The 25,317-nt window shown below is 43.2% G+C and overlaps 1 protein-coding gene across 4 annotated transcripts in view; it reads left to right on the forward strand.

Moving 5' to 3' along the window:
- The window catches only part of grm5b (glutamate receptor, metabotropic 5b), a 52,741-nt gene extending 28,472 nt beyond the window's left edge, over nucleotides 1-24,269 (forward strand). For all 4 annotated transcript variants that reach the window (XM_037448850.2, XM_037448939.2, XM_037449027.2 and 1 more), the window contains 12 exons: nucleotides 6,701-6,936; nucleotides 7,590-7,711; nucleotides 8,156-8,280; nucleotides 8,398-8,566; nucleotides 8,790-8,916; nucleotides 11,958-12,075; nucleotides 12,273-12,459; nucleotides 12,963-13,121; nucleotides 13,352-13,477; nucleotides 14,055-14,237; nucleotides 15,336-15,502; nucleotides 17,352-24,269. In XM_037448850.2, the coding sequence (XP_037304747.2) occupies nucleotides 6,701-6,936; nucleotides 7,590-7,711; nucleotides 8,156-8,280; nucleotides 8,398-8,566; nucleotides 8,790-8,916; nucleotides 11,958-12,075; nucleotides 12,273-12,459; nucleotides 12,963-13,121; nucleotides 13,352-13,477; nucleotides 14,055-14,237; nucleotides 15,336-15,502; nucleotides 17,352-18,465 (2,833 nt within the window). In that variant the 3' untranslated portion in view covers nucleotides 18,466-24,269. The remainder of the gene's footprint in view (nucleotides 1-6,700; nucleotides 6,937-7,589; nucleotides 7,712-8,155; nucleotides 8,281-8,397; nucleotides 8,567-8,789; nucleotides 8,917-11,957; nucleotides 12,076-12,272; nucleotides 12,460-12,962; nucleotides 13,122-13,351; nucleotides 13,478-14,054; nucleotides 14,238-15,335; nucleotides 15,503-17,351) is intronic.
- The last annotated feature ends 1,048 nt before the right edge of the window (nucleotides 24,270-25,317 follow it).

The following is a 25,317-nucleotide window of genomic DNA, read 5'->3' on the forward strand; positions in this document are numbered from 1 at the left end:
GTTTAATTAGTTTTTGCCGTGGTCATGGTGAACTTTGACCTCCGTTTAGCTGTGGCTGTCTAAAGATGAGGTGTCGTGTCTGAGGAGGACTGGCTGATTCCTTTTTGCAGTTTGTCAAAGAAATGCCATAGCGCCTGCTATTAATTTTGCCTCACCCGAAAACCGTCCATGCGTTTGTGTCATGAGTCATGAGCCTTTTCCACGTGCTAAACACACAATGGAAAACGTAAAGTGTGTCTTTTATGAGGGTTGTAGTCTGAGAATCCCAAAAGATGGGCCTTTTCATCACACGATGGGGGTCTGTCTCCTTTCCAAGTTCAAAAGTCATTAATCAATGAGCCGCACCACTGCAGTATTACCCAGCTAGTGAGCTTACTCCACTCATTTTTCTTCACAGGAACAGCAAGAAACACACCTAGAGTTTTGCATGCATCTTCCTATTGGGTTGAAGTAATCTGCTGCGGATCAGCTCTTGTGCTGACACAAACTGACCGTCCCTGTGCCGTGGCGCCTCCCGGACTGAAATGTGGGCTTATGGTGACGCGTTGTGAACACAGCACACGACAAAATTTACCAAAGTTCTTTGGACAACATCTGTTTGTCTGTTTTCTGGGGTAGAATTTTGACAGCAGAGCTTACAGTCCTTAACCTGCAGCTGTTTGAGCTGCTGACACTAAAGTGTGTGTTACAGACGCGTAGAGCAGCTTACTTTTTAAACCTTTTTGCTTTCATTCTTTCAGATTGTAACACTCTGTTTGTGTTCTCTGTCCAGCTAATTAATGTGGTCAGGTTTGGTTAGTGGACTGCCTGTGTGTGTGTGTGTGTGTGTGTTTGCAGCATGCATAGTTGTAAGCAGCAGATGCTCATCTAGAATCTCTGCCAGGTTGCCATGGCAGCTAGTGAGTGGGTGGTTTGGGGTCAGGTGGCATGATATAATTGAACTTCGACATTCATTTATGAAGTGACCTATTGGCGGCGCAGCTTTCGATCTGCTTCAAATATTTTGCCAGTACAACATCACAACATCACAACAAAGCCAATCTCAGTCCAGGAATTAGACGACAATCCAAGTTTTTACTCTGATATAACAAGCTGAAATTTCAATGATTGCCTCCGCTACCCACTCTCTCATCAAATGCTGTGACCAATGACCGCACAGCTTAGGTCACACTGAAACAATAACACAAATGAGCAGTTACTTTAATCTGTGGAGACCCAAACACTGTAGTTCATACACTGATCAAATATTATCATTGCAATTTAATTTGGGATGGCCTTGTTTATCTGTGGTCAATGGGGATGTTATAAAAACAGTCAGCCTTTGATTTGATTTGATTTTCAATACAAAGCTTTGTCCCAATACATTTAACTGTGACCTTTTCCACTCTTTACCCTTTTGTCTTATGTACCTAGGACTTAATAATATAAATAATAATACTTTAATTTGATATAGCGCTTTTCTAAATACAAACCCAAAGACCCTTTACAAAAGGCAGAGACAGACAGAACAAAGGCAGGGGGCGATGACGTCAAGACTGGAGGAGAGTGCGTCATTGTAGTAATTAACTGGCACCGTGGGGGGAGGCAGTTGGAATACGGGCAGAGGCAGCTAAGGTGGAGGAGAGCGATGGGAGGTTGATGGAATTGATGTTCCGAAATGTTATGGTGCGATTCAGCTCGACATGGGGTTGGAGATGTCTATGTCCAAGGTGATACCCAGGTGGTCAGAGATGGTGAGGTCGATGCTGGTTGGATTGTTGATGGTAATGTTGATGGAGGTGCAGATCAGGTCAAGCGTGTGTCCTTTTTTATGGATGTCGACATGTTAGGTGATGTTGAAGTCGTTAAAGATGAGACCAATGAGTCGAAGTGTAGCAGAATGGGTGGAGAGATGGGGCAGAGGGAGAAATTCGGACAAATCAGAGGGTTTGGATTTGGGGGGGTGGTAAATCACTGCAGTAACCAGGGGTTTGGGACCAGACAAAAACAAGCTATTTTTATTTAATGCACACATCGTTGCCCAAGGTGGCGTGATTTGTCGATGTATGAAAATCCCTGGGGTGGGGTTTGGTTTAATGAAAAGTAGTCCTTTGGCGTGTATCGGTTAAAAGGTCAGGCATTGAAGACCTTTTTTGTCTAAGACGAACTGTGGCCAAATTTGCAATTTGATTTGAAAATAAATTTCCAAGCATTGTTCAACAGTGTCTTGCTATGTTTGTAATGATAGGACGAATGCACACATAATGAAAATAATTAATCCGCAAAAAATAAGCAGGGTTTTGGCCCCTTCGAGGTTTGAACCCTGAATAATAAAAGAACATTCTCACTGAGAGAACAGACTCGTGATGATGGCCACGGTCAGACTGCAGTCTTCAGGTCTCCTGGTTTGCTTCAAGAGTCTCATTTCCAAAAATATACACATGGTACATATTTCTGGTCAGTTGCGTTTAACAATGCACAGCAATGTTCAGATGAATATAGCCATCAAGATGCAACCAGCTGAAATTAAAATATTACACACTTGAGTGTTTTCATGGTTGTAATACACCCTTTGCTTTGTATCGGAATTACACTTTGGTGTTTTCCTGGACCCCGATTGTACTTTGCTCCGCTCACATGGGCCATCGAGTGTAACACATTTGAAATAACATATCAGAAAATATATTGGCAAGTTCTATCAAGGTTGCGTTTATTTAGGGGTCTTAGCAATCCTGTAACCAAATCCCACCGGCCAACCTTTTCTAGAACACGTATGGCTTGAGAAGAATTTCACAACCACGAAAGAACGGAGTGAAAGTTAATAATCCCTCGCAAATGGGTTCCAGTTTCTATTTATAATTTGAATGAACAGAATAGAAAGGCAATTGCCCCAAGCCAGAGTGTGTACAATTGGTTTTTAAAAGTTCTGCTTAAGGTAGTGCGTTGGCCTACAACACTGGCATACTGTACTTTTATGCAAATTGTATTTTCAATATTGGTAGAGACAGAACATCTTAATTGAATAGTGAATAAAGAAGTGGGTGAGTGTGTGCAGAGAAGATGGTGCATGTGTGTATTTTAAGTGTATGCATATGCATACACTTAAAATACGGTGTGCTATAATGAGACACAAAGTACAGACGGCAGGTTGAGCGTGGGCTGGAAACCATGGCAACGGCCTTGAGCTCTTCGACATGTGAAGAGGGGAAGGGGGAGAGAACCAGGATGCCATTAAGAACAGTTTTATTGATCATATAAGGTTAGAGATGGGTCTGCCTGTTTCTTACTGTGTTTATATCTTAATGTCTATGCATTAGACTTCCGGCAGTCACATTGATGCCTGAAAAAATCCTAAAAGTGGTGTTGATTTGAGAAGGTTATCTTACTGAACAAATAAACTTGGGTTTGCCATACAGCTCAATCTCTGCACAGATCCTGTTGGCTTTCATAAGCTGTGCAGTGCTCATCCATTATGAGTGGTGGGTTCCAGGGACAGTGTCCATCATACTCAATGACATCAGCTCACTTCTATGAGGTGTACCATTAATATGGAGAAGGTGATGTGTTGCCTTGAAGGTAACTGAAGTTTACTAAACCGCTCACCATGTTTCTCCATCCCTGGTAGGTTTTCATGAGTATGAAACACTTACACAAATACATGTGCTGTTCCTGTAAAGGTCTTTTGTGGTGCCATTATACAAAAGAGCTATTTTGAGCTTTGCGTCCAGCTTTGACACCAAGATTGTCGTTTTCGGTTTGAAAGGCGGTTGCATTGAAACCCTGCTGTGGCTCGCCACCCACTTTCACCCCAGGCGCAGTGGAACACTGACCTCACAGTGTTAGAATAATGGCATGTAAGGTCAGTCTTTTTCAGGCCGCTATCACGGAAAGCCGTCCTCTATGAGGGATCATTACTTTCATCCAGCTGTTTGTTTAGCTGGCAAATTAATAACAAATATTCACTGTGAAACTAATTTATTGGATTTGCTTAGTTTAGCGAGTGCTAAATTAGCGAATTAGAAACGTTATTCATCATGTGATTCTGAAAAGTAACAATTTGAATGGAATAAACTGCAAATTATTTCTCACTAGTCAAATGTTAATTATAGAGATCAACAATTCATAGTGAAAAACCTAATTTGCAGATATCCTTAAGTTAATTTATACTAGTAAATTACACATTTCAACATTTTCCATTAACGTCCATTCAAATTCGATTACAGATATTTATAACTTTTTTGATTTTTCATAGTTCCATGTCTGCATATCTTTAATGTGGAGATATCTAAAATTGTTATGAACTTAAAGATATCATAAATGGAATTCTTCATCAAAAAATGATATTATTTACATGTAAACTTTTACTGGTACGAATATAATTCAACAATCATATTTTAGATAACATCAATGACTTTTGAACTAGTCAGAATTGGGATTTGTGGACACATCACCAAAGACTAAACATTTTATTTGATGGCTTCACTAATGTGCATAACAAAATAAAAATGGTAAACGTAGCCGATTTTAAAAGGCCGCCACTAGCTTTGTTGTCTTCAATGATATTGCCCACTTATCAGAAATGTTTTTTCTATTCCTTGTACATGTCTTAAATGCAACCACTGAGTTGTAATGTTAACCAGTGAGAACAAAATCGCTACTAGCTTGCCCTCCTAGTTAGTATGCTGGAAAGGCTTGCCTTTTTGTGTGCGCGTTGTGTACCTAAAGAGAAAGCACAGTAATCAAACAGAGGAGGACATATTGGCAGAGTGATGCAATGGGATGAAGTGGGACGGCGTTGAGTGGATGCTGGGAAAAACGACAGAAGGGCTCAAGGTGAAAGCCTAAGGTGTTAATGATGGAGGGTGAAAGAGACGGATGGACAAAAAAACCTGTGCGAGGGACAAAAGGAGAAATCCATTGACCGGGTGAAAAAGGAATGATTCAGCCATTACAGATTGTCTACTTCTGAATCTGTTCTCACTGCCACTGTCCATCCCTTCGATTTCTCTTTCTTTTAGTCTCTTTTCTCAAAGCCTTTGTTTCTCTCTCTCTCTCTCTCTCTCTCTCTCTCTCTCTCTCTCTCTCGCTCTCTTCCACCCGATCTTTCTCAAAATGTCGATACAACATAGTGTTAAAGAACGACTTGGAAGAAATACTCAGGTGGATTCCCCACATGCTCCTCATTGAGCTACGGATTGATCCAGTGTGAGGACATTTATTGAAAAGACAGCACTTTGTGGCTCTGCGTGGGACAGCGAGACAGAAAACAGTAATAGTAGGACGCTGTGCTCGGTTCCCAATCCAATACCATCGTGACACTTGGGTGCCGACTCAATGAGCTTTCCATATTACCGCATCCTTAAAGACTGAAGCAAGCATATTGATCCAGGCTTCAAGAAAAGTATTAAATAATCATAAAAAAAACAAATATTAGTAGTAATGTCTAAAAAAGAAAAGAATAAAATGTTGTGAAGCAATTGCTTTTCCTGCCTTTTATCCTCCTAACTATCCCCTCAGATTAAACAATTTACCGGATGTCTTTGGTTTAAAACTGAAAGCGGTTCATGCAAGACGTGGTCTTTTATTAAAAGACACTCTATTTCAAGTGCTTCATAACCAAAGAAAAGTCTGTTTTGACTAAAGTAAATTCTTATTGACGAGATCCACACAAGCACTGGCAACCAAATCGCTGCTCACCTCCCCCAACCCTTTCCCACCAGAGAAATATGACGCCATACACCCACACACGCAGCACACACATTGCATACTTGCACACATTGATTTGGATGTGGCAAGAAAAACGACGTAAAAAGAAATAGACAGAATGCAGACGGAGAGGGAAGTTTACACACACACACACACACAAACATTTTGGTCTCGGAATGACATTGGAAGGCCTGTTGTAGGAGAAAATGAATTTTGCTCTGTATAGACATGGGGAGGGGAGGGGGGGGGGATCCTTGTCCTGCTGAGGTCGTGTTGGCAGGAGTTGGGAAAGAGGGAGAAAAGATGTGTCATTCACATCAACACCTGTCTTACCCTTCTTCTCTGCATCACTCCCTCATACACACACACTCTCACTGGGCCATCTGGGCTTTCTTGACAACCAGTAAACCCCAAAGCCTACCCCTCAAAAAAATGCATTTTACATTCTCATATCTGCCCAGTCTGCCAGTGTGTGTATTGTGAGGAAGTTCTATTGGCCTTGCTGCTGTCTGACGGGGCACGGCTGCTGAGCTTCTGCCAAAATATTCAGTTTGACCTAGTTCATCTCCGCACCCGGCTGGTGTGTGTCAGTGAGTAATATTTAGGCCTATTTGTCAGCAATATGATGAGTTTCTGACACTGCCCATAATGATGTAAGAGCTCCCTCCCACATGTCCTCTCTGCTAATCATACTGTTTGTACATCCTTTTCTTTTCTTCGGTTGCTTTCCTCCCTGATTCGGTATTTTCTGCTTGTCATCTCGAGTGTTTCCGTCGCTCGTTCCCTGTTTGTTCCTTTAGTCCAAGGAAACAAGATCGTAAATGTCTTCATTTATGCCTGTGTGAGTAAAATGGCTTGGCCTCGCGCTCTCAACACCAAAATATAATCTCATCCAATAAAAGGGGTGTCAGTTGTTCACATTGACTTACTTTCATTTCCTGGAGACTTGGCTTAAACATAACCGCTATGTTTGCTCCACCTTCTTTATGCGTCCTTGTTTTTTCCGTTTGTGCAGTGACGGATGGGCGGACCGGTACGATGTAACCGATGGCTACGTTAGAGAAGCGGCGGGGGGTATCACCATCAAGCTCCAGTCGGCTGATGTGAAGTGGTTCGACGAGTACTACCTGAAACTTCGTCCTGAAAACAACCAAAGGAACCCCTGGTTTCCCGAGTTCTGGCAGCATCGCTTCCATTGTCGACTCAAAGGTCACCCGCAGGAGAGCTTCAAATACAACCGCACCTGTAGCAGTGAGTACACTCACAAATAAGCACACACCAACGGGATAATACCTTAGATGTTCCTCTTGAGCAGCTGTACTGTACCTCCGCTTTGACCGAGACCATCTGGGGGCTGCATTGTTTTGGTTCAACACAACGAGCTACAGTAACAATCTGCATTTTAATTGACTGGCTGTCATGATGGCCACTATTCATGCAAATAATATACAAACAGTCTGTCTGAATACACACACACACACCACATGGATACACACAGCTTTCCCGGTTCATGTGGAGATATCCCTTGTCTCTGTGAGTGCACCCTCCTTTTATTTCTATGTATTTGTCACCCCCCCCCACCGCTCGTCTTTCCCTCTCTTTTTCAATCCCTCCATTCATAGGCAAAGCTGTGTGTGGGTTCTGCATCAAAGAGAGTCATGTCTCATGTATTCTAATGAAATGGGTCTTGAAATACAAATGAGCGAGACGTAGAGAGAAATGAGATGTAGAGGTGGCAAGTGGTCGGCGAGAAGAAATGAGCGGGGAGAGAGATGGTCTTTGATGTCAGGGGGGGAAAAAGCATGCTGTTTTTCATAGAACGAGTGGAAATTTCTCTGATATAGATGCCTTGCTCTCTCCACCCCTCCTTCCCCTCCCCCAACACCAACCAACCACTTCTGCAGAGCGAGAGTCCCTCCGGCAGCAGTACGCTCAGGACACAAAGATGGGCTTTGTCATTAATGCCATCTACTCGATGGCATATGGCTTGCATAACATGCAACGGGCGCTGTGCCCAGGCTATCAGGTAGGTAGCGCTCTTATGGATGAAAGGAGGGACGTGCTAGCACAACACACTGAGATGATGGGCGGGCCAGTGTTGGGACGAGAGGATGTTAGTTGCTGGGTATTGCTCCCATATTACACCTTGTTTCCATGTTGGCCTTTATTGGATTTATATTTACACTACATACACCTCACCAGGAAAGTGCAAGATATTGACATGAGATATATATATATATATATATATATATATATATATAGTCCAACTCAACTCACTCTGATAATCATGACTTGAATGCAATTGAGTTAAAACTCATCTTCATTACAGAAGATTCATAGTTTTCACTGTTTGTTGCATTCAGTTAGAATTTTAGCCCATTTCCAAAGTAACTTATGTGATACATTGTCTGTTATACTGTGGGTCAGAACATTTCTGTTAGATATGAAAAGATTGTTCATGTATTTTAAGGGCCTGTGTGATGCCATGCGACCCATAGATGGTGCTACACTGCTGGACTTCTTGATGAAAACAAACTTCACAGGCGTGTCAGGAGAGGGAATCTTATTCGACGCTAACGGAGACTCACCTGGCAGGTGAGCACTGTGACTCAACAGAAGCTGCCACGGGTGACTTTCTATTGGGTCAAATGGTCGTATGAGAGAAGTAGGTGTTAAGGTTGTGGATGTACACTGTGTACCTTTCATCCACAGGTATGAAATAATGAACTTCAAAAAGATGGGGAAGGACTACTACGACTATATAAACGTTGGCAGCTGGGACAACAGAGGCTTGAAGATAGACGATGATGAAATCTGGCCGAACAGAGACGGCATAATCAAGTCCGTCTGCAGTGAACCCTGTGATAAAGGACAGATTAAGGTAAGATGATGCATACAAATGCATATCTGCATACACATGAAGGCTTATTTAGCCGACATTTCTACTTGTGAGTCTGTTCATTTCTAAATAATTTGAGTGTGTGACGCATGGTAATTCTGTTTATTAATGCAAGAAAAGGCTTCACGTCAAATAGTGCCTGGTGCACAGGAGGTGCATGCATGTGCTACAGTAAGACCCACCTCTTGCATTCTGCTCCATCCAGGTGATCCGTAAAGGCGAGGTAAGCTGCTGCTGGACGTGCACTCCCTGCAAAGAAAACGAGTTTGTGTTCGACGAGTACACCTGCCGAGCCTGTGAACTGGGCTCCTGGCCTACTTTTGACCTCACAGGTCAGTCTGTGTATGTTTGAATATATATATGTCGGCATGTTTATGGGTAACCTGGAAGTACACAAATAGAGAAAATATTTGAATGACTCTACCCATGCTCCTTGATGAGAATCCTGGAGTATTGATGCAAGTGATGCTATTTGAAGCAATGAATAATGTTTGTGCATTTTTGTGTGGGGGGTCACAGCATAATAGATGTTTAGTAGAATGATTTAGTGGTGTTTGCTCTGATAGAAGAATTATACATTACATTATACAACATTATACATTATACAAGTCCTGCACCAGTTACAGAGAAACTGAGACCATTTTTCACCCTTGGCTCCTCTTTTCCTTCCCTCCCCTCTCCTCCCAATACCTCCCTCTCTCCCGTCCCTTTAATTTGTTACCAACATGGTCACCAATGTCTTAATTATTCTGCATCAAGAGCACCTTTCAATGCAAATGCACTTCAGTTCCAATGAAAATGTATTTCCCCTCCATTGCGTCCAAAGCGGTGGAATATTGGCCTGTTATGCTTTCAGCTGCTCATTATACCGTTTTCTAGCTCCTCACCAAGCTCAATGATTAAAACATGAATTGAGCCCTGCTGAAAATTCAGATAGAGCTTCACTGCCAGAGAGGGAGACAGAAACATCCTTAAACTAAAACAGGCAGCGGACGGGTTGGGGAAAAAAAGACGAAGATGAAGTTGCAAGTGAAAAAAGAGGGAGACAAAAAATTAAAAGAATAATAATAAAGTAAAAAATAAAATAATAAAGTCGCCGGCGTATTACTTTGTGTTCGTGTACACGTGTGCGACCCATTTAATCAACAATAAATGCTGCGTGTTCCCTCGTGGGGTTATATGGAACAGTAATAATGAGGTGTAAACAAACTGCTTGCCCTGTTCCTCCACGCAGACATTTTGATCTCTCTCCCTCAGGGCAATACAGAGAGGGAGAAGGATAAATAAAGCAAAAGATCCATAGCCAGAAGGAATAGAGGAGATAGAAAAGGGTCTCATCTGGCAGGGACAGAGGTACAGTGGGTGTGAAAACCATAGAAAGATGCAGTAAGAAAGTTTTTGCGATTGAGCAGACATAAAGAGAAAGAATGAGTGAGTCAGAAAGGGAGAGATGCAGATGAATTGGGGCTGGGACAGAAGCAGCGGTCAGTGAGGGTGAGATGAGCAGAAAAAGGGAGGATTAGCTTTGGGATTTGAGCCTCTCCGTTGATGGGTAAAGTTCCACCGTTTGAGTCTGCGTGTTTGAAGGAGTTTGCCTTTTAAACTTTATATTGAAATGCTCCCGTTTGGTGTAGGGTCGAACGCAGCACAATTTCCTGCAGGTTCCATGAACGAATTAAGAAAAAAAAATCAGACGTATCCAATGTCTTTCAACTGCTATGAAAGAAAAGGAAGGACATCTTTGGTCATTTAGATGTATGTGGACAGGATTATTTGGAGCTAATTTCTCAGCAAGGGTATAGCTTCCTCCCTGCCTACTTTTTTAGGGTGGGTGGTCCTTACCCCCTGTTTGTAGCTGTAGTCCTTGTCTCTTAAGGAGGGGCTGTGTTTAAGTAGTAAAAAAAACACTACCTCTACGGTATTTAACCGGAACATTTACATTCAAATTTGAATGTGAGAAAAGAGGTTCTGATCCGTGATTTTGTTGCTCCATTTCTTACCAGGTTGATGTTCTGTCTTTGTTTAAGATTTTTGACGTGGTTTGTTTTACACTCACTGCATAATGTTCAATACTTAAAGATGATTTCGGTAGATTTATCAACCTTTAACTACAAAGGCACTTCAATTTGACTTTCTCATTGCCATACAGACAGTTTGGGCTGGACACCCCTCGTTAGCGTGTATTCTGGTAATTTAGTAATCTGGTCATTTAGACGAGCAAACCGGCACAACAGATACATCCTAACTTTTTAACATCCACATCAGGTTTATTTGTGACTTGAGCGTGTTGTGTTCAATTTGTATCCAGTTTTACTGAAATTACTTTGAGGTTACATGAGCCTGCAGATTAGCTTGATCGTCTGCAGAGTGCTCATCTCTTTTGTTTCTGTCCCTGTGGCTCCTCAGCCATTAGGCTGCTGTTTACGCCCCTAGACCGAACCACTTCACCGATTTCATCAACTTTATTGACCGTGGTAAAGACTCAGTCATTAGACCACTTAGGACTTTTTAAATTACTTTTCCTGTACAAACAAGTGCTTATGTGTAGCTGTGAGAGAGAAATGGAGAAGAGAGAAAGTGAAATTAAAAGTGAACATGTGTATAGGGACAAAGTTTTAGAAAGAGTCGTCCCTGATGTCACAATATGTCTAGATCAACCAGCCAGGTGTTTCAGCAAGTGTCAAGATGGTTCCTATTTAGACATGTCCCATTAATTAACAATGATTCATGCCCCTGCCTAGAAGGAAGAGAGTTATGGAATGAGAGACAATTAGGGAGAAATGAGGAGGAGTATTGAATGACGGGGGGGTAGAGGAGGAGGAAAGTGAGAAATAGACACAATTGGAGGTAGAAGAAAGAGAGGCAATGGTCAAAAGCCAACAGGGCACTGAAGCAGGAAAGAAAAGTGAAATCCTCTTTATGATAATGGGTGGTTTACGGATTGACGAAAACCAAATACTCACTCAGTTTAGTCAAATCTACACACACACACACACATATAGTCACAAATTACTAGTGAGTTTAGCAAGACACTGGCTTTTACTGCAGGAAGTGCTGCTCAGTCAGTTAATTGTTGAGACTTTCCAACGTGGACACTAGTGAGTGAGCGCCCTCACTCCCTGACCCCCGCAGGGTGTCGGTCACCGTAGCAAGCGCTGCACACTGATGCTCAACCCGCCACAGATGTGGGTCAAAGGTTATAGGAGTCACGTAAGGAAAAGGAAAGTCATATCCGGTAGAGGATGAACATACAGTTCAATGGAATGGCAGTCTCACTCCATATTATCTGGTCACCGGGCTTCACACACATGAAATGTGTGTCTTGAATGAGTCTTTGATTTTATTTTGTCTCATAAACCACTTCTATCTCCAGGCTGTGACCCGATCCCAGTGGAATACCTGCGGTGGGGAGACCCTGAACCCATTGCTGCTGTTGTCTTTGCCTGCCTCGGTCTGATGTTCACATTCTTCGTCACTGCAGTCTTCATCAGGTAATGAATCTCTCCTCTCTCTAGAAAAAAGCAAACAGTGCTGGACAAGACGGGTTACCCAACTCGCATACCTAATTTAGCAATTTATTCACTTTCTAATTTATTGCTTTTTAACTGGGTTTCTAAGTACTTAATTGCAGTATGTTGGCAGGTTTTCCCTTACAAGTCTCTGGCTTGTTGTGCTTGATTGTCTTCAGGTTCCGCGATACCCCTGTTGTGAAATCTTCCAGTAGGGAGCTGTGCTACATAATACTGGCGGGGATCTGCATGGGGTACCTGTGTACCTTCAGCCTCATAACCAAACCCCACGTCGTCCACTGCTACCTCCAACGACTGGGAATCGGCCTGTCGCCCGCCATGAGCTACTCTGCCCTGGTCACCAAGGTAAGCATTAGGAAAGGCTGTCAAAGTTCTGGCCGACGCTTTCGCATACCCTGTCATTTGATCTACGCTAACCTGCTACAGTCGTAGACGTGTGTGCAGGGAATAGCCCCGTCAGCGGGTGGTAACGGAACGGATATAATCAAGTGGAAACGGGGAAATAGTACTGGGCTATACTCCACCTGTACTGCAGATTGTTATACCTTACATTCCCTAATGGTTCCAATGAGGGGATACCATAACTTCAGAAGCAGGGCACAAGTCTTTCCTACACTTGTCCCGCGAGGGTTGAGGAACAAGGGCTGAGGGAACAGGGAGGTAGGATTCATTACAGGCAGAGAACTGCAACCGTCTTCCTCCACCTTGAGCAGTGTGCAATACCTAGCATTAGTATGTCTGCAAAAGAACACCGAGCAGTTTGGCAATGCATCAAGCAGGTGGCCAGAATACAGATACAGTATATATTTTATTGCAAGGTCATGACAGTGTTTGCCATCTGACTCTAGACAAACCGCATCGCCCGGATCCTGGCAGGCAGCAAGAAGAAGATCTGTACGAAGAAACCTCGCTTCATGTCTGCCTGCGCTCAGCTTATCATTGCCTTCCTCCTCATACTGCTGCAGCTGGGCATCATCGTGGCTCTCTTCCTCATGGAGGCGCCTGCGGTAAGCTGTGTGTGTGTGTGTGTGTGTGTGTGTGTGTGGCAGGCATTGTGAGTGGGAGAGTGGCCTGTTAAAAGACTAAAGAACACGTTAACATAGCCAACCTGCTGTGTGAGTTTTGGGAGATAAAAAGTCTATCTGTTATTTTTATTTTGTGAACATTATTCACTAAAATAATTGCCTGTAACGATTGCTCTTTTTATCATTGGCTGCTTCACCTTATGTCTCGACAGGTGATTCATGACTACCCCAGCATCCGCCAGGTCAACCTCATTTGCAACACCACTAACCTGGGAGTGGTTGCTCCATTGGGATACAATGGCCTGCTCATTCTCAGCTGCACCTTCTATGCCTTTAAGGTAAAATGTTTGTAACTATTGTACATTACTCGCCTTAAAATCTAATTGCATTAGTTTTTTCTCTGATACAGAATTTATCAATTGATTATCGTAGTAGTCATATAAGTACCATTTAGAGCTTCAAATCAACATTGTTGGAGGCAGATTGTCTTTGTAGGAACACATTCACTAAACACATATGTCCAATAGGTTCCATGCATGTCTTGCTTCAAGAAGCTGTTTATATGAAAAGTCACACATGCGTAATGTAAACAGGAATGATTGTGTTAGGTGATTTACCTTTTTGTAGCAGTAAATCAAATTCTATTGAGCCAAACACATTATAAAGTCAGTGTTTGATTATCGGTGGCCTGCAGCCATCCATTTTCTGAAGCGAGTGAGAGTAGAATTCTAAATGGAGACCAAAGCGGTGCTGATAAACACAGCAGCACAGAAAAACAATACAATTCACCTGCCTGTAATGGTGAGGTCGGCATTATATTTGTGACTGTAATGGTAAAGATTTAAAAATGATAAAGAGAGGAATATTTGCTAATAATTTCTCTCTATTCTCTCTCTCTCTCTCTCTCTCTAAAAGACTCGCAATGTCCCAGCTAATTTCAACGAGGCTAAGTACATTGCTTTTACCATGTACACCACCTGTATCATCTGGCTGGCGTTTGTACCCATATACTTTGGCTCCAACTACAAAATTATCACCATGTGCTTCAGTGTCAGCCTCAGTGCCACGGTGGCACTGTGCTGCATGTTTGTACCCAAGGTAAGGATGAAGCCAACTACAATCTTTCATTAATATTTCACGGGTTTGATATTTATATGTATATATATATTTTACTGCCGTTTTCTTATGTAAGAACATATTGTTACTCAGGATTTCTTTTTGGACCAGCTCAGTGTCTTTCCTTCACCCAATCTAACTTTGTTAGATAAATCTTACTCGATACGGGTGTAAAATCATTAAACTGGAGATTTATTAAATAATACTTGGAAGTAGGAGATATACAACACACACAGGTTATGTATCAAGGCTTCCCAAAGGTCTTCTCTGGTACTGGATCATGTAGCTGGAGGTAATCGTACTAAAATGGGCGGGAGCTTGAGGTGCTGGTGATCAATCTTGGATGTAGGCCATCATGTGCTACACCTCAGGACATACATTTTATCTCATGAGGCACCACGAGATTATCTGGACATTGACGCACAAACATCTTGGCTGTCAGCTGACCTGGCGTACACTTGTGTCGTGACAGAGAGGACAGACTTTTAGTTATCTCAAAGTACTACGGACTATGGCTAGACATTATTGCCTTTTTTCAAACTTTTAAGTCAATTTGAATCATTTTGAAAACAGCCGTGTGGTCCGTGTTTCATGTTTGTGTCCTCCTTCCAGAACAGTTAGAACAACTGTATACATTCTACTTTTTGTACATATTTGTGTACTTGTGTTTTCTGCTTTTAGTTTCCATGTGAATACTTAAATTTGATTTGTTTGTTTGTTTGTGATCAACACTCCCAACAGTGAGCCTTTAATTTAGACTGGTAATGTCAGGATACCCAGTGAACACCATGTTATGGAAAATGTGTTCCACTTAACTCCCTTTTCAAATGAATTATTAGAAACTTTAAATTTCTTTTCTACCAACTGCCTACATTGAAGTGAAAAGGCTACTTTAGAATACTGTGTAATATAGAGAAGGACAGAATAAGATGGAGCTACACTGCAGAATTGTATTCAATATGAACACATACCTGCTGGTTCTTTAGTTTTGCTTTTACTATTCAATTGAGTGGTTGTTGCTTTTTTAAGAACTGTTTTCGCAATATTATCCAACACATATTGTGTTTCATTTCGCAACAGGTGTACATCATTCTTGCCAAACCAGAGCGTAATGTGCGCAGTGCCTTCACCACGAGCACAGTGGTGCGCATGCACGTAGGCGACGGCAAATCGTCCTCCGCCGCCAGCCGCTCCTCGAGTCTGGTTAACCTGTGGAAACGCAGAGGCTCCACCGGAGAGACTCTCAGGTACGTGGGTCTGTGTGTGTGTGTGTCCCTTTGTGTAAAACTAGAGGCTCATTGGCCATGTTAATGCCAGGTTACTTTTCAGTTACAGTCCAAGGCACCATTTCTGTAATGGCCCCACTCCGAGACTATTAATGGCGTCTGTGTGTTGGAGCTCTCTGAGAGATTGATTCTCTGAGCTCCCCTGGGTCTGCTTGACTTTTCCTCCGACCCTGACATGCAACTGCAAACAATTGCCTAATGGAGACATGGCAGTAAACTGAGCGGGGGGGCTTAGGAGAAAATTAGCAAGTGGAAATCTGAAAACAGTGAGAGGATGGACTCGGAGATGAAAAGCAGAGGTGATTGTAAAGAAACGGAAGAAAAGGCCAAAAGAACAGTGCAGAAAGGAGAGACTTTATAGCTTTCACAGCCAGCTTCGGGCCATCCAAGAGCCATCTACCGTGACAGGGAACCGATCAAAGGACACAAAAGGAGTGACGCATGGCCACTTGCCCAGAATGAGAAGGGAGGAAAAAGACAAGAACACATTTTCGTTTGTCAGCACGTTACTCCAGCTCACCCCGCTTGGCAAGCAAGATTTCAATCACGCTCTTAAGAGAAATGTCAGGAGTGCTTCCATCTTGGTTCCTTTTATTCCCCTCGTTCCCTCTCCATCTCCTCTGGTCCCGTCTGCCCCTGTGGGTGTTGGTAATTGGCAGGGCTGTCTATCTCCTCGGTGCAGGGCTGGGGGCTGTTGCCTTTGAGAAGCTGTCATTGGTTTGTCTGAACAGACGCAGACAGACAGGAAACCAGAAGGGGGTAAGGAGAAATGTAAAAAAAAAAATATGATAAAAATAAGTATTTGACTGAACCCGATGTTTGAGCGAAGGAAGTTTATTTCTTACCTTGACCAGACTTTAAAATCATCTTCAAAACTGTGTGATGTGAGGTACGTATGATAAGATCAGTTAAGCACTCCTTAAGCCGGTGCAACATGTGTTCATGCTTCAAAGCCTTCGGTCAGAGACTTTATTTATGGGATCAAATAGTATTACAGCACTGTGTAGCTGAAGGTCGAGGTGCAGCATATGTATGCTTGATTTGAGTTCTTTTCACCCCCAGCCACGGTTGTGTGTGGTTTAATCAGAAGTTCCACTGTAGATTAATCACACTAATTAAACTGACAAAAGGATGAGAGGAAGAAAAGGGGGGGGGGGGGGGGGGGGCAGTGACTGATGTGAAAGTGGAGAAAACTGGATGAAAGAGAGAAACTGAGAGCAGACAAGAGGACCTGACAAAGACAAATGAAGAAAAAAGAGAAATGAACTGTAATGAAATTACTATGAAGTCCTTATGAAGTGCAACTGTTCTTTTAACGACACCCTTTTAAATAAATATGTTTGTATCTTGCTATTGCTCCTGCAGGATGATAGAGAATAAAATAGAACAGCAACAGCTATTGTAGTGTTTTTAGCATGATTTATTAATATTTAATACATTTTATGAAATTTAGTATTTTCTTTTTTCATGTTTCGACTCATAATACTAAATTGATTACTAACACATGCTTTTGGATGTTCTATCCTGATAAACCTGAAAAAACACTGCAAGTTCCCAATAAGAATAGACCAAGTATAAGTATAAACACTGTTAAATATGCCTACCCACATTCAGTTGACAAAAGAAGTTAAGGATTTAAGAAATATTTAAATATAATATATATATATATATATATACTTTGCCACTTTGCCACTTGTTCTTCTAAAAAATCCAAAATCAATGAAGTACTAATTAACTGAAGTTGTTGAATCCACCTCCATGCTTTATAAACTAATCTCTTTTCTCCTCCCACCTCCTCCCTGCTTTCCAGCTCCAACGGTAAATCAGTGTCGTGGGCGCAGACGGAGCGCAGCGGCTCGCGTGGTAACCACCTGTGGCAGCGGCTGTCCTTCCACATCAAGAGGAAGGAGAACAATCAGACAGCGGTGATCAAGCCCTTCTCCAAAACCTTAGAGGAGCGTTACTGTGGAGGGGGCAACCTGCCCCCACATCTCCCTCTGCCCTCCCTGCCTTCCATGTCCTCACTGTCCCTCCACCCCGACGCTGGCCCGGACAAGACCCTGTACGATCTCTCCGAGGCGGAGGAGCGCTACTCCATCACGTACCAGCCGCAGACGCCCTCGCCAATCAGCACGGTCAGCCAGCGGCTGGGGGCGGGTCTCGGGGGGGAGGAGTCCCCGACGGCCGGCATCCCAAACTACCCGGGCAGCGTCTGCAGCGGCAGCGGCAGCGGCAGTGGCAGCGGCAGCGGCAGGGGCAGCTGCGGCCCCGGCAACAGCGGCGGCCCCGCCAGCAGCGGCTCCCTCGTCATGGGGAGTGACGGCCGGCTGGTCGTTGTGGACGATCGCCCGGGACCGGCGCCGAGTTCGCTGATGGACCAGATCAGCTGCGTGGTGAACCGCTTCACCGCCAACATCAGCGAGCTCAACAGCATGATGTTGTCGTCCTCTCCGACGCACAAGCACACTCCTCCCTCTCAACACCCCGCCGACCCCTACTTGTTGCCCCGCGAAATCCCCATGGCCCCGACCCTCACGACCTACGCCGACGTCCAGCCACTCCCACCCGTTGAGTCCGGCATGGGGGGCCGGAGCGGCTGTCTCGTTCACCCCGTCCCTCATTCGCCGTACCCGCTGCCGCCTCCCCACGGCCACGCCTCCCCTTCTTTCTCCCCCATGCGGGGAGGGCTGATGGCCCGCCTCGACAACTCCCCTCTGAGGAAGGGAGAGCTGGAGGAGGAGCTCTTTGCTTTGACTCCGCCGTCGCCTTTCCGCGACTCCCTGGCATCAAGCAGCGGCTCACCTGTCTCTGAGACAGAGCTGTGTCTCCCCCCGGTCCCCTCCCATCCTCCTCCCTCTCCCCCTTCGCCGAGGTACAGCAGACTGACACTCGGAAACTACAGCCAGAGTTCATCCTCACTGTGAGGCGGAGATGACGCGTAGAGGAGATGCGTATGTGAAGGGGAGCGCTCAGAATCAACGCGGTCAATATGAGGGAAGAGTTTGGGACGATGGGAAGAGGAAATTCATTCGTCCCGACGTGGAGTAAAAAGCTGGAGAAAAGGAGACGTTGAGGGCTGGTCGGTGAAGACATCGGGCTGTGACAGTCTGCCGTGTTTGTGTTTACATGTTTGCAGTGAGATGCAAGTGTAAGAAGCTTGCCCACGTTGTATAATCCTCAAGCAGTTTCCCTCGAGTGGGGCGTGAAGAACTGCAAAAGGGGGCCACTAAGACTTTATGGTGTTTTGATTGCTGAAGGTCTAGAGCTACATATCGTTTAGGTATGGGTAGTGGCCTTAAGGTAACATGGCTATCAACTAATTAGAGACGCTGTGTGTGTGTGTGTGTGTGTGTGTGTGTGTGTGTGTGTGTGTGTGTGTGTGTGTGTGTGTGTGTGTGTGTGTGTGTGTGTGTGTGTGTGTGTGTGTGTGTGTGTGTGTGTGTGTGTGTGTGTGTGTGTGTGTGTGTGTGTGTGTGTGTGTGTGCGCGCATGTGTGTATGTTTTTGCTTAGTCTTAGTTCACGAGATGTATTCCAACATGACATTGAAGAGTATTCAAGAGGCTTTCAAGGGCACACACACACACAAAGACAAACAGAAGCATAGGAGTGACACACAAACGCATATAATGTAAGGGAAAACACTGTATATACAAAAGAGGTTATGGATTTTTCTTTGGTGAGAGATTCCTTCTGACTAAAGTGCATTGTGTTAACATACCAGACTGTATGTTACTCTGAGGAACACAAACATCCTTCTGAATTTATTCAGCTCTACAATCTTTTTTCTTTCAGTCCATTTTCTGCCAGTACTTTCTTTTATCCTGCGAGAATTTCAGTCTTTTCTACTCTTCCAGTTAGTTTTCCTCAGAGGTTTGAATGTATATTTTCTACATGATTACTGAAGCAGTTGGGACCAAAACCTTTTGTACCTCTCTGTCCGTGACTCGAGAAGGAGGGAGACTAGGGACTAACAGGACCAGACCGCGTTTTTCCATAGACATCCTAGTCATTCAATCTTGTTCAGATGGATTTCTGGCAGAAATCCAACCTTAAAGCGTATTGTTAGTGTGTGATATCTGACAACGCCTAATGTAAGGCTCAGCTGGACCCCAATCATGCCGTCTTCTCTCTGCAAAGTGTCAGCGTGACACAAGTGTCTCTGTCCTCAAAGACAGTGCTTTAAATGGGATTAATCCGCATTACAATCATCCCTCGTGTTAGTGGACACTGTTGCACATTTGAAAAGACCTTTTTTTTAACGTCTCCGCTCTTTTCAGACACAGATGGCCAGAGCAAAAAGAGAAGTTTATTGTGATCCGTCGGACTATGAGAGTGGTATCGATCCTCTCGTCTCAGCAATCAGTACATGGAACGGGATGTCATTCTGCATCTTGCAAGTAAGATCTGGCCCTCAATCCCAAAAATTCCAAATGTCAGGGGTAAATGTTTGAGTTTGAGACAATTTTTTCAAAACGGTATTTAACAATTGTAGTATATCATCGCAAAGGGAAAATTCAAGAGAAGAAAAGCATAACTTCCAAAAGTCCTCAATTCTAATTTGACTATTTAAGATGCCTTTTAAATTGAATATATTGTACTCGCATGTGCCAAGAAATCAAAGGGAAATGCCTTCGCTGAGATACTTGAGACTAGCCCACTGCCCCCCCCACACACATACACACACACACACACACACTGAGGAAAAGCCTCTCAGCACAGCAAAGAAACAAACAAACGAACTGAAAGCTTGCGACACACAATACAAACACATTTTGCTGTTGTGTACAAGGAATGTTGTCTGCAGCATAGACGTGGCTTAGTTTTGATTTGAGGTAATCGGACCGTTGGTGTTGCAACAAACATCCGAGCTCCATTAAGTTTTGTGTGTATTAGTCCATCGTGGTCTCCACGTCCTCTGCTGACCGATGCAGACGCAAATCCACGGTCCGATTCCTCGTCGTGAGTGTAGTATCTCTGCTCCACAGTAGCCAGCAAGAACAAACACAGACAAAGGGATTCTGTAAATAACAAGGGCATGCAAAGACGGTTCTGTTTTGTTTCAGATGAAAGTCTATTTATTTACATATCAACAAAGGTGAAAAAAAAAGAAAAATAGAGATGTTTTTGAACTATGTTATAACATAATACACTATCAATATGTGTTACGACTACAGAAACTGTGTTACTACTCTGAATGTGTGAGTGACCATTCCTATTCAAATGTCTTGTAATTCTATAATATAATGATAATTAGTATAAATATGATTATTGTGCCAAAGGGGAAGGGGAGGGTCTAGCTTATAGCTTGTGGGTAAATACGTGGTTTCATAAAAAAAAGTTGAAAAAAAAAATGTAAATCTGTTTCTATTGTTTGGGATATTTTCTATATAAATATTCCATATTTTCCAGTGTTAAAGCAATATTATCCATATGTACACAAGGTGCACATCTGAAACAATGTTTTAGATTGTTTTTCTTTTCTTTTTCATCCTGCTGTAATCTCCGGTGGACGATTCATCAAGAATGATTGCAGGAGGATAAGTGAACTTTTTTCTTTATGTAATGAGGGACACATTTAATCCTTTCCAGTAACAAAGAAGGTGCAATTCCATATTTCTCATATTGTTATCTTCTCATTTTGGTCTGCAACGTACTCCCGGTCTTAACTTTCAATCAGAGTCCAATCTACTTCTGACATAACTGCTTTGTGAGATAGTTGAAGAGATGATGTGTTTGTGCAATTGATTATCTGGTACTTTTGGTTTCGCCGTTTATTAAGATGTGCGCCCTGCCGATTAAGGCGCCAACCTGGTAAAGAAGCATGCAACGAGAGCTGTCCGTCACTATTGTTGACCTAATCGGTTCTTGTCTGTGCATCATTACCTCTACTTTTACTCATCTTGATTTAATAACGGAGGCCCCGACCTCTCTTCAGAAAACGAAAGCAGTGTTATTACTGAGATGTTGTCGGGTAGGAGTTCTAAACGCTCGCTTCAGCCCCCCAGGGTGAGGCTCCGCGGTCGTGTGCTACCTCTGCAGGTGCTCACATCCTGGTGTCTTTAAGGCCTCAGTCCTGTGACATCGGCTGATTTTGTGGTCAAGTTAACGTTAAAACGGATGGAGATCATGGTCTCACGTAGAGTAAAGAAATAAAGCAGGTTTTTGTATTTGTACGATGCGCACAAACTCAATCTCCTGTATCATTTGAATCCCGTCTCTTTAGCTGTCTGGGGACTTTTACACCTGAACATTTTCCATGTTCACTAATAACAGTGCTCCACATTTGACCCCATATTTTTCTGAGCAGATCTCAGCAAAAGGCTATTTTTTTTTCATAATATATTTTTGCCAAAACATGACGATGTTGATGAGTAAATTGTTTTGCTGACCAGGAAGATGATCTCTTGATGATTTCTACCCAAAATGCTGCTATTTTCATAAATGCACTCTAAAGAATTGGATTGATAATCCCTGCCCTCAAAAATACTTTTAATCCAGACATGCTCATCTGCTGGAAAAAGACACAAGGTCATTTATTGTATACTTTGTGAATAAAAATATAAATATATATCCAGACCTGGTTTGGAGCCCTGATATACAAAATCCTGTTTGGCTCCCCTGCTGAGCCGCCTCTTCAGCAGCACTTGGCTTCGAGGTGCGTTCGGATTCATTTTGGGGTGGCAGGGATCGGAAATCCGTGGGCAGATTGGTGATGTACTGATGAGACGGGCCGATGTGGCGGAGCTGCGTGAAAGCAGCCTCCCTTATCGCCCTCCCCAACAATTTGTCTGATTTGATAGCATGTTTACTGTGTAAACACCACAAAAAAAACATGGTTGGATAGGTTTACACGGTTCAGCTGCACGGTTTTTTCAGTCCGCTGTCAGAGGCTCCCACATAATTGTTATAAATAAGGCCTCGCGATGAACACCTTCTTGTTCCAAATGGTTTCTTACTTTTTCTTTTTTTTTTACTTCTTTGATATACTTTGAGGCTGTGATCAACCAGCCCAGCATCAACTCCTATCACTTTGGTTCTTCCCCTTTTTTTTGCGCACTAATTAAAAGAAACTGATGAGCAGTACCGGTAGAATCCTAACGGTACGCATCCCTACGGGTAAATGATTCATGGAAAAACAGATATTTTTCCATGGGCAACACTGCAGCTGGTTTGATGAGCGAGTCCTCCGGGCTCACAGCTACGTGTCTTTAGAAATCATCAACTGTGTTTTTGTAAGTTGCTCCAAATGCTGCTGATTTGAGTGTTGCTTTTTATAACTGAATGGAGAGTGTTTTAACACGTGGCTGTTTCCTTCGCCAACAGAAGGAAAGAACGAAACGATTCGAGCTCTGTGTAGATCATAGATGGGAGAAGGAGTTCGTTGATAAGAAGTTAGGTTCGTCTTAGGTCTGTATTTTATTGATTAGAAGAAGTAAGGGAGGAGTTTGTGTATGTATTGATTTGGCTTCTGGATTAGCTGCAATCGCTTGTTAAGCAGGTTGTGTGTGTCTTTAGGGCGTCATTGCGCACAGAGCAGGTTGCAAGTGGCAGAATTTACCGTATTGTGCATTTGATTGTTTGTGAAATACATTCGGTGAAAATAGTGTTTCTTTTGATGAGAGAATTAAAGCGACCTGAGCTGTGATCATCACACCGTAGATCACAGAGGTGTCCTTGCAGGGCATCATGGGGAAGCAAAGAAACCGCCGAGGTGGAAGACTTCAGGAAGACATTGTTTTCTGCTTTGGGCTTTTTCATATTTTTCATAGATCATCTTACGATAGACAGAAACACAAAAAAATCCCCAATAATACCGCCTTGCTTAAAAATCTGAGGATTTGAAATGTCATGTTATATAATGGTCATATTTACATTGCTACTGCTCACTTTAGATGATCATGTGACATTTCACAGACTTGTAGGCAAACATCCGCTTTGTGTTTGCTGAATGAATTGGAACGCTGCGTTGTTCTTATTACAATTCAGGCTCATCAATGAAAATAAAATGGAGATGGGGTACCTTAAACCCAGTTAAAGTGAAGTGGAATTGCCTTAGTGTGTATAAGGTCATGTATTCTTTCTAAATTAGAATTTGTTCACTCCAGGCAGAAGATTAATATTCCTGAGATGAAAACGACATGTTTACTAGTTATTTATTTAAAAATGTCACTGTAGTCTGGCTTGAATTCCGGAGTATCCCGACAGGTTTATCTCTGCATTTGTTAACATTGTCAGCATCTCCACTCAGTGCCAATCATCTCCTTATCAAGTGCTTTTTTGGGGGGGGGGATAAACACGAGTAATTGAAATAATTTGGACACATTACCATGTGTTCCAAATCTAAAATTCAAAATGTTTTTCTGAAGCTGTTGAACACCGCCAACGTCTAGTAAATGTAACAAAGAGCTTTAACCCATCTTTTTAAGGATGCCTCGCTGTGTTTATGCTCCCCCACAGGCATTAATATGAGTAATGTTAATTACCATTACTGTTTTTTGCGCTTTGTTGTTGTTTTGATTTGCTTCCTCACTCTCTGATGTTCACAACTGTAGAATGTATTTTGATGCTTCATATTTGTGTCATATTGGAAGGTGGTTTTATATTTGGATATTTGATGCTCCATTGATTATTTTCACTATGCTCTGTGAAATGTGAGAATATACTGCAGAGCTCCAGCGGGACAATGCAGAGGCTTTCAAAGTGGCTTTTTAGAGGGGAGGGGGGGGGGGGGGGGGGTTATAGACAACTACGTCGATCGGATTTTATGTTTGATCTATTTTCTTTTAGCTTTATACTCACCTCGGCTATTCTACTCCAATGGTTTTGGTGATTCAAAGATCCAAAATGGATTCCGCACCGTTTTGTCGCTGACACATGGGCCTCGTTCACAGGCTTTTTTTTCGGAGGCTCCCAACGGACCTGGCACAGAGAACAACAGCAGTTCTGGCCAAACAAGAGTTCTTCTCATCTTCCAATTAATGAATCTCTGTCTCCTCGCTCCAAATTGGCCCTCAGCGGTGCCTGTGACGGCCCCTCTGGCCACCGGGACCAGGAAGGGAGATCGGGCCGCGGTAACGAGACCCTCGCTGTGTTTTTAACGCTTTTGTTTTATCCGAGGACACTAAAAAATGAAGAGTACGGAGCCCGGAGCGAGGATTTGCATGTGCACGTCCTCTGTGGGTGTGTTTCATCTACTGTTCATAGTTGTCTTCAAGCAATAATAAAGCACATTAGAAAGCCGCCATTGTAGAAGCATTGATGGGATTTGAGGAGAACCACAAGGCTCCAGGAGCCTGTGCGGAAGGAGTTGGACGAGCAGCTCTCTGGTGCGTCACCGCGTTGTGAAAAGGGCCGACATCTTTAGTTCAGCACTCGGGCGTTAACGGGTGCTTTTTTTGTTGTTGTTGTTTGTTTTGTTTTATTAAAAGTCCCCGTGGTTTGACTCAGTCGAACGCCCACACGCTGAGCGCCACGGAAGAGCGCGAGGAGAGGAACAAAGGAGGCCGCGGGGGCCAATCATTAGCTCTAACTCACTCGCTCTTCGTGATGTCACGGGTCTCTTAATGTGTTTTTCCTGACGGGGATGGAACGTGACAATACCGGGAGCCTGCGGTCAGCGTGACCACCATTGGGGGGGGCGGGGGGGGAAACCAAGAAGGGGTTTTGATTTTTTTTAATCATTTTATTGCCGTTGATAAATCTTTGTAAGTGTACTACAGAGTACCTTTGAATCGTTATGGAAATCATTATTAAAAACAATAACTGACTCTTTGCT

The sequence above is a fragment of the Pungitius pungitius genome, chromosome 3 (genome assembly GCF_949316345.1).
Source record: "Pungitius pungitius chromosome 3, fPunPun2.1, whole genome shotgun sequence".
Taxonomy (NCBI): Eukaryota; Metazoa; Chordata; class Actinopteri; order Perciformes; family Gasterosteidae; genus Pungitius; species Pungitius pungitius.